The 14071-nt window shown below is 39.1% G+C and overlaps 1 protein-coding gene across 1 annotated transcript; it reads left to right on the top strand.

Annotated features, from left to right (window-relative positions):
* Window positions 1-285: 285 nt before the first annotated feature.
* LOC117412868 (transmembrane protein 222-like) lies at window positions 286-9908 on the top strand. The gene is made up of 6 exons (XM_058997559.1): window positions 286-443; window positions 1173-1257; window positions 2807-2838; window positions 2962-3058; window positions 5557-5687; window positions 6452-9908. The coding sequence occupies exons 1-6, from the start codon at window positions 325-327 to the stop codon at window positions 6537-6539; spliced, it is 552 nt and encodes a 183-aa protein (XP_058853542.1). The 5' UTR covers window positions 286-324; the 3' UTR covers window positions 6540-9908.
* Window positions 9909-14071: the final 4163 nt, after the last annotated feature.

Here is a 14071-nt window from a genome sequence, read left to right as displayed (position 1 = left end):
AGCTCCTTATGAAGCTGCACGCTTGTGTTCGCCATATTGGCCCCATCGACTCAATTCTTTGCGGACAGCTGACTCTATATAGAGCCAAAATGGCGTTTGTTTCATATCTCCTTCTATACCATTGGTTTCATCTAACATAATTACTACTAATCTGGTCGCTAGCAAAATTAATTAATCCTACCTGAACAATATAGGCAATATATTTTATATGATTATTATGTATTTATTTGTGTTTAATTTGCAGTCATGGCAACCGCGGGTCGTTTACATAACAGCCCAGCATGTCAGGAAGCGGAAGTGGGAAGGTATTTGCTATTATTAGTTATGGCGGAAGTGGTTGAGGAAGACAAGATGAAGCATTTTAACGGGGGCTTTGAGAAAATGGACTCGGAGAGGAGTCGTTTTCCATACTGCATCGTGTGGACCCCCATCCCTGTACTAACGTGAGTTATATACTCGTCATGCTATCAACCTAAACTTCAGCAATTCTGTTGCTTCGTTGTGGTAACAAGATCTGGTCATGGGAGCTGTCATCAGATATGTGGATCTACAACAGCACATTGTACAGTGTTATTCAATTTAATGTGACGTTGTTCTGTGAATAACATTTGACAGTGCAGTACTATCTACACGGATGCGTAATGAGTAGTCAGTCGGCCGTCCGTGCAGTGCACTGTGAATGATTGACATCTGCCACTGACGGACCTGAGTGAGTGTCAGACTATGAAAAGTGAATATATAAATGCCTCACACAGGCATTCGCCTTCCTATAACTCTGTTATGTATTGCTTTATTATTTATACACAAGTTAACAACATGTGTTTTCTGATAATATTAGTATTCTACATCTGCCTTTTCGTGAGGACAGCAGGTCTAAGTGTTATAGTCTGTAGCTGGAGTTCGGTTCAATGCTTTCTGAGTACAAAACTACACAGATGTTTCACTGCTGCTTTCCACCCTGAACGTCCCAGAAAGAGCTGGTGCCAGTAATCGTGGAACGATGTCCACCTATCCCTCAGAACGGTCTGCATCTGTCCAATCAGTGCTGCCCTGGCTGCCTTATTCACAGTGACATGTCAGGTGTTTAAAAAGCATTCATCACACAGGCAGCCCGTAGTTCTATACATATGGTCTTTAATAATGATTTAACTCCGCGTTTGTCCTGTTTTTAGATGGCTGTTTCCTATAATAGGACACATGGGAGTGTGTACCTCCACCGGTGTGATCCGAGATTTTGCTGGACCTTACTTTGTCTCAGTAAGTAGAACCGAGGGATTGCTTTAGTTCTGCAGGGACAGTAGAACTGTAGCTCCGAGTTCTCTGGAGTGCTGACTAAAGTATTTCAGCAATAGTGTTCTACCGCACCAACCTTTTAAATGATAACACCCACTGTGTCCCACTTTACATTTTTAGTAACATCTCCTGTAAACTTTGCCTTGCTCTTGCGTGAGTTCTGGCTGTTGGGCAAGTTGGCTTTAATTTTGGAACTGCTTGCAAAAATACATACATTCTGTATTTGTATGGTAATGACACCTGATTGGCGGAGGTATTGTTGGCTATATCTTGGGAACTGCGTCCCTGACATTTATTTTAGGGGTTCGAAAGTGAAGTATACTCTCGCTAACCCAAACCCCACTAGTCTGAACTAACCTAAAATCCAAACAATGCGACCATAATAAAATGCATACTGAATGCAACCAGACTTTAGTATCATATTTCTATTTTGTATTTGATTGTAATTTCTCAAAAAAAGGCTATTTATTTCCTTTTACAAGAACTCCCAGAAGCTTTGCTTTCAGGCTTACCTACTGTTCCTATAACTGACCTGTTTTGACCCCATTGAAAAATAAAATTCACCGTAATGGAAAATGATGAGACCTACGAAATGATAGCAGAACCTGTGCTGTAATTATTGGGTTAGCTCTGTGTACTTTAAGACATTTGGCCCCTGTACATAATTTTAATGCATTTCAGTGAAAGAAAATCATAAACTAACAAAGTTAGACCAATGGCTAATTTAAGGGCTCTGAAATGTACGTAACTGGATTCCTGCTTTGCTTTGTAACATATTTGTGTATTCTAATGGGAGCAAAAAGCTGAGCTATTTTCTGCAAGATAAGCTGTCCAAAGTAGCCAACTACCCAACTATTGATTTTGCTGCAATGTGTTACAGCTTGGCAGCGAGCACAAATACGTATGGACTTTTTATAAGGGCTTTGGGAAAGTGTATTCTATCCATTTCAGTTGGTTTAATGTCTAATGCTTTCTCAATGCAGCTGCACTTTTGCGTGTTTTGAATCCCTTGATCAGTGTTAACTCATGAGTAGTTTCTGATGTAGCAGCTGGATTTTAAATACAGGAAAGCACATGTCCTGTTGCACTAAGCAGAGGCAGTAGCTTTCAACATCAAGAAAATCAATTGACAAGGATCAAACCACTTTGATTTTCAGCATGCGTGATCAATGCCTGTATTAGGGTCCTTGATGACCACAACCCATATTGACGTATGGATGACGGACAGTTGTGACCCCGCCCATTCCCACTATAAACAATATATGACCTGATACTTATTTTACATTAAAATTACTCTAGATGTGTGTTAGACATTATTACAGTACAGGATTTGGTGGTTTATAGTACTTAATACTTGCATCTGTAAATCCCTTGATGGTTTGGAGCAGTATAATGTAGTTTGTATTTAGATAAAGAGTTAGATTCAGTTATACTTGCACAGATAAGTAAAAACTGACCTTAAAATCAGCCTAGAAATGGGGCTCCCACAGTTTTTTTTGTTTTTTTTTTACAGGAAGACAACATGGCTTTTGGAAAACCAACAAAGTATGTACCTCGAAAAGATATATATTTAAATTCCAATTCTGAAAATGAGAAATGTGTTCATAAATCTACTTCTTTTTAAAATGGAGTGATTGTTGTGCAAGTGCTTGTCTCTTGTTCCACCAGGTACTGGAAACTCGATGCTGACAAGGTCTATGCTAGCAGCCCTAATGCTTGGGACACATCTGTGAATGATGCATCTGAAGAATACAAACAAAGAATGGTAAAAAAAAAAAAAAAGTGTGCAGATTGAACGTTATTGCCTAGGGAGCTTGGGAATTAGCATGACAAAGCTGTCAACTTGCCATAGCAATTTTCAAAAAGATCACTGACACTAGGACTATAGCAGAATGTATGTCTCAATCCAAATAACATCTTGAGAGGAGCTAATCCAGGTGGGATGAAACTGCAGTTTTTCTTTCAGTGATTTACACAGTGGTGGTTTTTAGATTCTTCATTTCCAAACAAGCAACTGTGGGGCTGCACTGGGACAGGAATTAAGAACATAAGAACATAATTAGATACTTAACAAACAAATGAGAGGACAGAGCAAGTCATCTGATACAAAGACATTATCCACGGCTCCCTGACAAGTTTTATCTTTGAAATACAGTACATTTTTGCCAGTGTAGACTTAATGCCCGCGGTGCACACACACACACACACACACACACAAAGACGCATGCATCAGTCTAACCTATGGAGTCGACGCCAAGACAGCAGCGCTACAGATGCGAGGATTCATGTCTTGGTGTAAACAGCAGAAGGATTCTGTCAAATTATTTCTCCTGAGGCAGTTACTTAGTGAAGCCCAGCAAACTTTGTCAAGCCCTTGACTTTGTCAAGGTTCAAAAGAACGACTTGCAGCAGTGAATTGTTTAAAAAAGCTGTTGGCAAAAAAACAAACACTTCTGTTGGTACGTATTTTGTTGAAATGTAAGACAAGTTTAAATTACACAGTAGGCTTGTTTATTTCGTTTTAAAGTTTAAAAAAATGTAATAGAATTGTATTTTTTGTTTGAAATCCCAGAAAACAATTGGCTACCGTTATTCAATATTAATCCTTGGAATAAATTAGGGAATTCCTTAGCTCTGGTGGGCTGAATAGCTTATTCCCATCATAAAATGTCTTATGATCTTGTAGATTTGTAGTATTTTTTTTTTTGTAACAGAAAAACAGGGTTGGAGGTGTATCGCATTTTGATTTTGCTAGGAGTAACGCTGTCAAAGTAAACTAATTTTAAAACATTCTTCTGACTTTGTAATATATTGTATTGCATGCATCTTCAGTAAATGCTAATTTGGTTTACATTACTAGTTTCTGTATTTTATTCATCATGAATTCTAGTCACATGCAGTGACAGCTAATTTATCTGTCTATATTTCACACATCCGTGGACCTATGTCCCCCCAAAACGCGTGGATAAACAGAGTTCCTCTGTGTGTGTGTGTGTGTGTGTGTGTGGAGCTGTGGCCAAAAGTTTTGCATCACCCTATTGAATTAACTCATTTTACTTCATAAAGTCGAATGAAACCTGCTGAATTACCCTACTGCTTTGTAGTTTGCCATACACTTAACTATATACTAGATCAAGCTGTGTATATGAAAAGCATTTTCAACGCTGGTTCTCTCAAAGCTTGTATACAAAAATGAAAACTCCATGTTTGTCCCAGAACTTCTGCAACAAATAGCAAAAATAAACAAATAAAAGCATGAGTAACAAACACAGTAGTGCAGGCATTTCTTTTCCCAGGCGTGAATTATTTCCTCAGCTGTCTGACAGCCATCTGGAGACTGATTGGCTGCTCTAAGAAGTCAACCAGAGCCTCTATAGCTTTACAGATGTATCCGTTTGGTTCAACGATTCATTTGCCGTCTCAAGGGCTTTGAATTCTATTACAAGGTTTGCATAGTCAAATACTCTGAACTAAGGCATGCTATTTAAAACTCTTTATAGAGCATTGACATTTAACAGTTGGTTTGCATGGCATTAATTTGCTGTTCGTCTCCCATTAGAATTACCAACAGTTTATAGATGCAGGGGAGCCCCACCAGGGGCTGTGACAGCTACTTTAACCTCTTCCCTCCTGCTGCGCCACATTAGAAATTCACTATGTTCAGTTGTACATTAAAAGCATTTTATAACACATTGCCCGCATTGTCAAACAGGTAACACAGCACGATGTGGTATGGAACAGAAAAGCCAAAGCACTTGTTATGTTTATTTATTTACTTGCAGTGATTTAGAGGACAGATCTCAAACCCCAGTGCACTAGAGCAGACATTAAAAAGAGCTTTGAAACAGACTTTTAAGTTATAAGTGTAGAAAAGAGAAACGGAAGCAAAGATTACAGGTAAGTTATTTACACAGTCGTAGCAACACGTGGGGACGGTATGGATGGTTAAAGACTGTTCTTGGTTTCTTGAACAAAAGAATGCTTTCAAAACTTTATGTAATCATTCAATAATGCAGGTAGCCTTATATGTAGTGATGGATTGCAATTCCACTTGGTCTAGCACCTGTTGTTTTTAGAAAGGCAAATGGAAGATCTACATGCGAGTGGGACAGCGAGTCGTTCATAGAGTTCTGAGTTGTGACAGTATACGATTTACACAGTGAAATAATGCCGACCAGGGTCAGATGTGTAGAACTGTTTTATAGAACTGAGACAGGCTTTGTTTTTCAGTGCTTGAGCAGTTCTGTTGTTTTTTTTTTCCAGCATAACCTGTGCTGTGATAACTGCCACTCCCACGTGGCAATGGCCCTCAACCTGATGCGCTACGATAACTGCACCTCCTGGAACATGGTCAAGCTCTGCTTCCTGTGCCTGGTCTACAGCAGATACGTCAGGTGAAGAAACCAAACTTCTGTCGACTTGTTTGTTTGCTCACTAGCTGTTGATCCCATGTGCTGATTGGATTGCTTCATTTCAGTTCGAAACCAGTCACGCATGTAAACCCTTCACAGCTATCGGATTGGGGGTTTGGGGAGTCAAAAAGCGTTCTTCTAAAGGAGTTCTTTGTGCGTGTGAACAGAGCAAGGGAGGGGAGTGGGACACTTAGAGGCAGATCAGAAGCAAGTTGGTCTTCTCTTTTTTATGGGGGGCAATACAGTTTCACTGACTCGTGTGAACTCATTTCAGGAAACTGTAAAGGGGTTATTGGTGGATCATTTGATTCAGTAGTGTAGGGATCAATGTGATTTTAAGAGGTACTAAAACAGAAGTTTCTAGTGTTTTTTTTTTTTTTTGTTTAGTTTTTTTCAAAGATCACGCAACAGAGACGAACTTGGCGAGTTGAACCGAACAAACCTGTGTTTATTTTTCCTTGGGTTAGGTTCAAGCAGTGAACAGTTTACAAAGAGTATTGACCTTATGGCATTATTGCAAACCATTGCGCTTACAAAATAGCAGTATGTGAGTCTATGCGCCAACTGCTAATTCCTCTTACAAGGCAGATGATGAGCTGGAGGGTAGGGTGTCGTTGGGTGAGCAGTCATGAAAATGTCACCCAAATCTGTGTTGATCACCAATATGCTGAATCTCTCTGGTTTTGACGGAGAATCTCACTTGCAGACGTTAATTCTAATGCTTGTTTTGTCTTCCTCTCTTGCAGTTTTGGAGGCTTTCTAAAAACCTGGCTTCCCTTTATACTGCTCATGGGGATCGTCCTCACAGTCACTCTCGCTGTCAACCTGCGGTGATCGAGACAGAGAGACGAGAGAAAAGAGCAAAACTCTGAGCTGGAGCGCAGAGCTCTCTGCAGCGCAGGTGGGACAGCAGTGCCTGCCTGTGAACACAAAAGCCTTTCTGTGATAGAAATCCTTTTCGGTGACTTAGAAATACATTTTTTTTTCTTTTTAAAGATCCATGGGTGATGTTGTTTTTTAATTTAATCCAAATCTACAAAGTTATATTGGTCAGTATGATTTAACTTAAAGTTCCTGAATATCAAATCTGGAGGAGGAGATGAGTAGTAGTGAAATGTTAATTGACCTCTAGAGGGCTTACTAACGTGAGTGGGCTGGGATCTGATGACAACAGTGCATAGCATGTGTCTAGCAATCCAAGATTAGCTGTTTTTCTCAAGTATAATAGATCTGTAAAGAGGTGCAGAATGCTAGGTGGATTCCTGCTGGGGACAGGCAGCCTGTGAAACACCAGCGGATGAGCGATGCGATTGGAGAGAGTGGGAACAGCAGGAGCGACCCCTGCTGTGGGAATTCTGTCTCCAAACTGTCTCTTGCCATTGTCGTTTGTGTTGCAGACCACGCAGCTCCAAGAAAAGCACTGGGACTGATGTACAGTGCTTCTATGTGGTTTTTTTTTAGCTCCAGTATAATTTTGCACCTCCTAATAATAATAATAAAAAGAAAATACCTTTAAAGTAAAAATCACAGTCTAACCTGCTGCATGAATAAGGAATGCTCTGCCTGTGAGCTACAGCTGAAGTAAAGCACACATGGCAATGGCAGTATCATTCTCTTACAGATGTTTTAGAGGCTGCTCCTATATAGATTATATTTCAATACGGGCTTAGAGTCAAACGATGGAAAAATACAAATAAATGAAAATGTGATTTCAGCTAGTATTATTTATTTTTATTTTTAAATTAAACTTTTTTTTTTTTTTTTTTTACATACTTTCCACTGAAGTGAAAGATTACTTTTTTGTTGAAAACTGAGCTATACCATTTAAAAAAAAAAAATAAATTAAATCCAACGAGAGAGAGAGCATTCCCATGCAGCTTTCACACCAGCGGCCCTACTTAAACTGGTTGCTAAGACACAGTACCATTGATGACCAGATTAATCTCTTTATTGTCGAGGATCAAACAGAAATCTGACATTCTCTTTCACAGCATAGTGGCCCATAGCAGCAGGTAGTTTCTTAAGATCTGTCCCAACTCTCTGCTGCCCTAGTTTAGACCACCCCTTCAATAACTTTTTAAACTATTTTCATCTGGGCCTAATTCTCTTTTAAGGAACTCCTTTGGAAAAGAAAAACCCCAAACAGTTCTGTCATGAGAAGCAAGCTTTGAACGTGAAGTGACATTTGTCAGTGTCTTCTGTGTTGTCATGATTGGAACGTATTTCATAGCTAGACTTAGTGCTTAAAGTTATAGATCAGATAGGTGTATCAAAATAATTAGGTCTAAAAGCTGCAATACGTAATCAAAAAAGAGAACCTGTGTATGCTTGTAAATATAATTGTATAGTTTAAAAATTCTGTTATTTCACAGTATTTTTTATGGTCCATCGTAGTTTCAGCTAGATTCCTTGTGTCCCAAATGCAAAAGCACCAGCAAAGTGGTATTGACTAAAATCCGGTCCCTTCTCCTTTTAGTAAGCGTCAGTGTCCCTCGTACTGTGCTTTCTTCACTTTGCAGCATTTGAACCATATTATACAGACAGCCCTGTCCTTTAAGAGCAACCCTGTGTCGGTCCCCTGTCATACCGTTTCAGTAAAGCAGGGTGTATTAAATGGATTTCTACACAGACTGACCCGCTACCAAAGCCCACCATTCATAGCTCCTTAGCTCCAGAGCATTTTAATGGTGTCTGTATTTAAAACCCAATCTAAGGGTTTTGATGTTGGCCTCTGTGTCTCCAGTCTCCTCATTTGGAGTGACTTTACAGTTTTTAAATAAATAAATCCCAGCGCATGTTGCACCAAGCTTCTCTCTTTCCTATATTTAACCGTCTGGAAAAGCAAAGTGGCAGTCGTGGACACATGCTGCTTCATTAGCAGGCTGCTGTTAGAAACTGTGCAGTGTAAACTCTTCCAAATCAAGGGGTAACCTTTATAGGAAGAAGCTCTCCAGCTGCTGTGGTGCAGAATGAAACGCTGCTTCAGGCTCTGGCAGGCCAAGTTCAGTCCCTTAGACATGGCAAGGAATACATTGGCTTCTATAATTAGTTAGCTGCTGTGGAAAGCTGTGATGTGCTTCTGCATTAACAGGAAAGTCAAACCTGCTCCTTAGAATGCCCGGCCTAGGGACCATTTTAAAGTGGGCTTTTGTAAGGTTGGGTATTTTGAAGCAGGTGTAAAGTTTGCCATAAGTAGATAAGTGCTTGCATTTGGTACAATTGCACTGTTAGATTTATAAATACATTTTAGGTTATATTTTAGGCTGGATTGCTTGTCAGCTTAAGACGCTTTGGAGAAAAGCATCTGCTAAATTACTAATTGAATTGCATTTTCCACAGTGCAATGAGTGCCTCCTTATTTTATTAAAGGAAAAACAAATTGCTAATGTCTTAAAAGACATGATATGGGTTTGAGATATCACATTATCTAAACGAATGCATTCTTCTTGTGTTCTTATGTTCTTGTTCAGGATCACATTTATTAAAGCAACCCTTTGCCCTCAGCAGGGACCCGCCCCGCCCTGTCCCGCCACGCCCTGTCCCGCCTCGCACAAATCAAAAGGTGTCGAGAGAGCACCAAACCCTGCAAAAGAAAATTGCATTCCATCAGCGAGTTCATAAGTTGTGGTGTGCCTAAGAAATCTGTCAAGATAAAACCTCAGTCATGAGCTGGTCCCTTTTGTGTTAGGGTAGTGCATAGATAGTGGAGTTTTCCGTTATTGATAATCATCTGCAAAATGATTATGATAATCACGATTACCATAAAACCAACCCTTATATCAAGTATACACACGATTCTGGCAGCATGGCCTTCATCAGTGACCTTTTGCCTCATAACCATAATAATCACTCCAGTTGTATGTGAATTTACAAAATCATTCGTTTGGTTTTCCAAGCTTAATAAAATTGACGAGACACAAGTTACAGAAACATTCATCATCTAAAGCAATACATATTAAATGTTAAAAATGTGTTTATAGAATCACAGTAATTGGTGATTGTTTCAACTCCATATGGGATCTGTGGTCATAATCTCAAAGCATGTGTGCTCTGCTGATGACCTGTTTTTTTGAGAAAAAAAAATTCAAGTAAATAACTTGTAAAGTTAATTTAAAAGCTTCCATGCAGCTTAGTTGTTTCTTGCATGTTCTGTAACATAAGCAGTTTTGCTATACAAAAAAAAAAAAAGCTGCACAATTCTTTGTGAATGTGGTCGATAGTGTCGTTCTGGCATAGTGCTGAAACTCAACAATGTGAAAAAGCTTGCATGGAAATAAAAGGCTCAGAGCTTATTTGGCCACACAGAGTTTGCAAGTCAGCGTGCTCAAATCCAATGCCATCGCACACAATGGGCTAGCCTGCTTAGCCATGGAAGTGATATGTATCCACGGGCTCCAGTGTAGGAATGCTGAACCCTGGAGTAAACAGTGATTAGTTCAAATATAAGAAGCTAAGTGAAGCAGACCAGCCTTCACACTGATGAAGGCGTGAGCCCAAACCTTTGTATACTCCAGTTGGGTTCTTATGGTTTTTCCTCAGCGCTTATGATTGAGTGTTTGAAGTTATGTTAGAATAGGCAAATTAAACCAAACCAGGCAACACTGGGGACTTTGATGCATTTTTATCTTGTGTGTATTTCTGTCTTCCTTTTTGCACATTTTTTTTTACTGTGAAATAAGTGTATCAGTTTGAATGAATATTTTCTTAGATGTGTGGAAGAACCTGCTGTTACAAGCTGGTGGATGCTATATTCATGTAATGACAATAAAATAATGTTTGTTAAAAAAAGAAAAAAAGATGGATTTTGAGACAGTTTTTTATTTGAACAAGGCCTGTTTTTTAATCACTGTTTAGAATGTGAACAGCCTATCTTCGTACTGGTTTAGAATTTGATTGCAGCTATATCACGATCTTATTATTTGTTATGTTTCAAATCTGATGGATTAATAAAGTCTCAACTACCGTTCAGAGGTTTCAAAATCAAATTCGCTAATCTGAATTCACTTTATTTTGCTTTCACGCCCCGACTTTGTTTTTTAATTTTGAATCATTTTTCTTCAGCTTGAAACATCTCTAATGAAGAATGGTTAATCCACTGACCTGGAATTGAATCTGACTCCCAGCTGAGCCTCAGTTTAGGCACACAGTTTGTCTCTTCTAGAGAGAGGGATGAAGGTGAGGGGAAGCTATTATGGCAGACCGGGCAGTGCCATTATCTGCTAGTTTTATACCCAGGCCTCTGTGTTCATCTGTGAGTATCTGAGTCCCCCAGTGTCATTAGGAAATATTTTAACACATATTCTCTAGTCTCACAGTTTCATAAAGCAGTATGACAGAGCCTGTGTCAAAATGATAACTGAAATTATGATAAGGTGCGCTGAGGAAATAGCACTGAAGCTAATACAAGGTAAGAATCGTGATTTTCAAACCTGCTGCCCCTTTAAAGGACCGGGAGTTGCAGATTGATGTTTTATTGGTCTTCTGTTTAGTAGCAGAGAAAGGATGGAAATGCGGGATGCTATCTATCATGCATTTTACTGTTCAGCGCTTTCAAACCCTCCGTCGCTGTGTAATTAGGATCCTGCCCTCCGCTTTTGTTTTCCGAGTCACCATGTCGATGATTGAGGGGAAGAGGGGTGTTATAAAATGTATTGCTTGCTGTTTCATTGTTGTAAACACCGTTGCTGAGAGGACATTAACAGTAATCTCTTCCCACCAGTTGAACCTATAATAAGTACCTGGAACGAGGAGAAACACAAATCCTCAGGGGCCAGCCCATTAAAGGGACCCTACACTTTTAAACAGGCACTGATTATCATAAGCAAATACACGGTCCAAATCCCAATTGTATTGCAAGTGAAGCTGCATTTAGAATCTGAAATCTATTGGATGCCAACATGAAACTGAAGTACGTATGGAAGCCCATTTCCGACATTAAAAAAATACATTTAAAATTTCCATTATAAGGTTGACATACTATCTCATTATTTGGACTTAATATCTCGTTATTTCGACTTACTAAGTCGAAATAACGAGATCCAAAGTCAGATAGTATGTCAACCTTATATTGGGCTTCTATGTACAAGACTGTCGTGGCTTATTAATGTATTAAATTACAGGATTCATTTTCAATCCTTTAAGAAAAAAGTACAGATGAAAGAAAGTTGCATTATATTTCACATGTATTTTTATTTTGGAAATAAACCCACTGTTCTTTACACAACACATGATTATGTCTTTGAAAGATATATTTTTGAATCAGTATTTTTGTAGAAGTACTGCAGAATAGTCACATTTCACTCAACAGAATCAAAGCGCTGTATTTTACGGCTTTTATTAATAATGGCAAAGGATTTTTTTAAAGTGTTGTAGTGCTAAAAAATGGTATATCCTTTAATAAGTGTGAAAAAGATTTGCTTAAATATTTTACAGCTTAAAAAATCGCGTTTAAATGTTTTTGGAAGTGTCTGATTAAACGTCAAACGCTTCAGCGTGCAAACGGAGTTTGTGCAGACCTATTGATCATGTTTCGTGTTAAAGATCTGCCTCCGACGCCGCCGGCATGGTTTGACACATCACTGTCAAAAGCGGTGCCACTTTGATTCATGTCCTATTCTTTTGACCCACAGTCGCGTCGGGCAGGACTGTCGGTGGCAGAGCCATTATCAATCCAATCTCTGATCTTTCCCTCTTTTAAGTCATCATTAAAGGGACCGCATTGTGTTAAAACCTTTGTTATGCTGTGATTACAAAAGGAGGTCAGTGTGCACCTGACATCGCTCGCTGTCTGCCAGCATCCCGGGTGCTAGTTACCATGCGAAGCGGTGAAGGGGGTTTGAATTGCTAATGCACCGATCATGGTGTCGGCGATACTTAACAGAACCTGTGGTTTGTGCATGCATTACCTCGAGCATGCATTTAGACTGTGGTGGGGTTGGTTTATAGATTATGTTTTTCTTTCTTAAATATATTTTTCAATGCAAAGTTGAAATGCATTAATCATACACACATAACACATTGTTGCAGCATCTGTGTATGAAAATTGTTTTAAATTTCTTTGAAGCATTCTGAAAACGGATGCAGGAGAATCATCTGGGAACGGATGGAAGTACATTATCAAGCTTAACAAAAGAAAATGTTAATAAAGAACACACTATACACGTTTAAAAAATGTTAAATGTAAAGTCAGTCTTGAGGCAACTTCCTCAGAACGGCGTGACGCTGTGTGTGTTAAATGAACCCTCGGGGCCCCGGTGTCTGTACGGAATACATTCTGTTTTGTACACTGTAGGGGTCTCGGGAGGAAAGAGGCAGCACAGTCAATCAGTGTTCTAGTCTAGTGAAAATTGCATTCAGTTAACACAGCTGAGACCAACCATTTATAATGTATAGACCTATACTAGCGGTGGCGTCTATTTTAATTGGGCTTTACTTAACTGAGTTTGAATACACATTATAGTCTTCATTTACATTGTTTGTAAACTATATGTACCAAAATAAAAATATAAATGTACACTGTAAATATAGTAAGCTGAGGACTCTGACTCAGGCTTGCTTGTCATACCCAAGGAAAAGTGCCCCACACTCAGAGAGCGCTCTTTCAGCTTCCCGGCCGCGACTCTCTGGAACTCCCCCAGCTTTAGTGAGTGTAGCTCCCACAGTCGCTCGCTTCAAATCAATTCTCAAGACCCGCTTATTCGCTCTTGCTTTCAATGCTCTTTAAGCCTGATATCTGTTATTAGCTGTTGTCTAAATTGCTATTTCAGGTTTTCAATCTTATTCGTATGATTCTGTATGACACACGCATCCACAATGTTTAGAATTCAGATCCTAGCCTTTTATTTATTGTAATATGTCAGTATTTAATGTATTTTCATTTTTGTTTTTACTGTTTGTATTTAATGTACTATGCCCTGTATTTCATTGTATTTAATGTATTATGCGTTTTTCCTCACTATCTTGTAAAGCGCTTTGTGATGGTGGTCCACTATGAAAGGCGCTATATAAAATAAATATTGATTGATTGATAGTGTTCAGTAAGGACAGTTCTTCAAAAATCAACTCTCACAAATAGAACATAAATAAATAAATATTGCTTGACTTTCCTTGCCAGTCAGAGTTCGATTGTTTTCTTCTTTGAAGTGCAAGTGGGTACATCCATTACGGTACTCTAAAACTGGAGTCATAACGGATTACATTAGATTACTGGTAATGCAACCCCGTTCTTTCAGATCTTCTCGAACATTAGCGGGATTTTTCTTGCTGATCTCACTTGTCAAATAATGAATCTACATCTGGGCGCAGATAAACGTGTCTCTCGCCCCCCTCGCTCTGATAACAGTTCCATTTGTTTAGTAATCGGATTA

This window comes from Acipenser ruthenus, chromosome 23, assembly GCF_902713425.1.
Source record: "Acipenser ruthenus chromosome 23, fAciRut3.2 maternal haplotype, whole genome shotgun sequence".
NCBI lineage: Eukaryota > Metazoa > Chordata > Actinopteri > Acipenseriformes > Acipenseridae > Acipenser > Acipenser ruthenus.
Note: the sequence above shows the minus strand (reverse complement) of the source record. Positions and strands in the feature narration are given on the sequence as shown.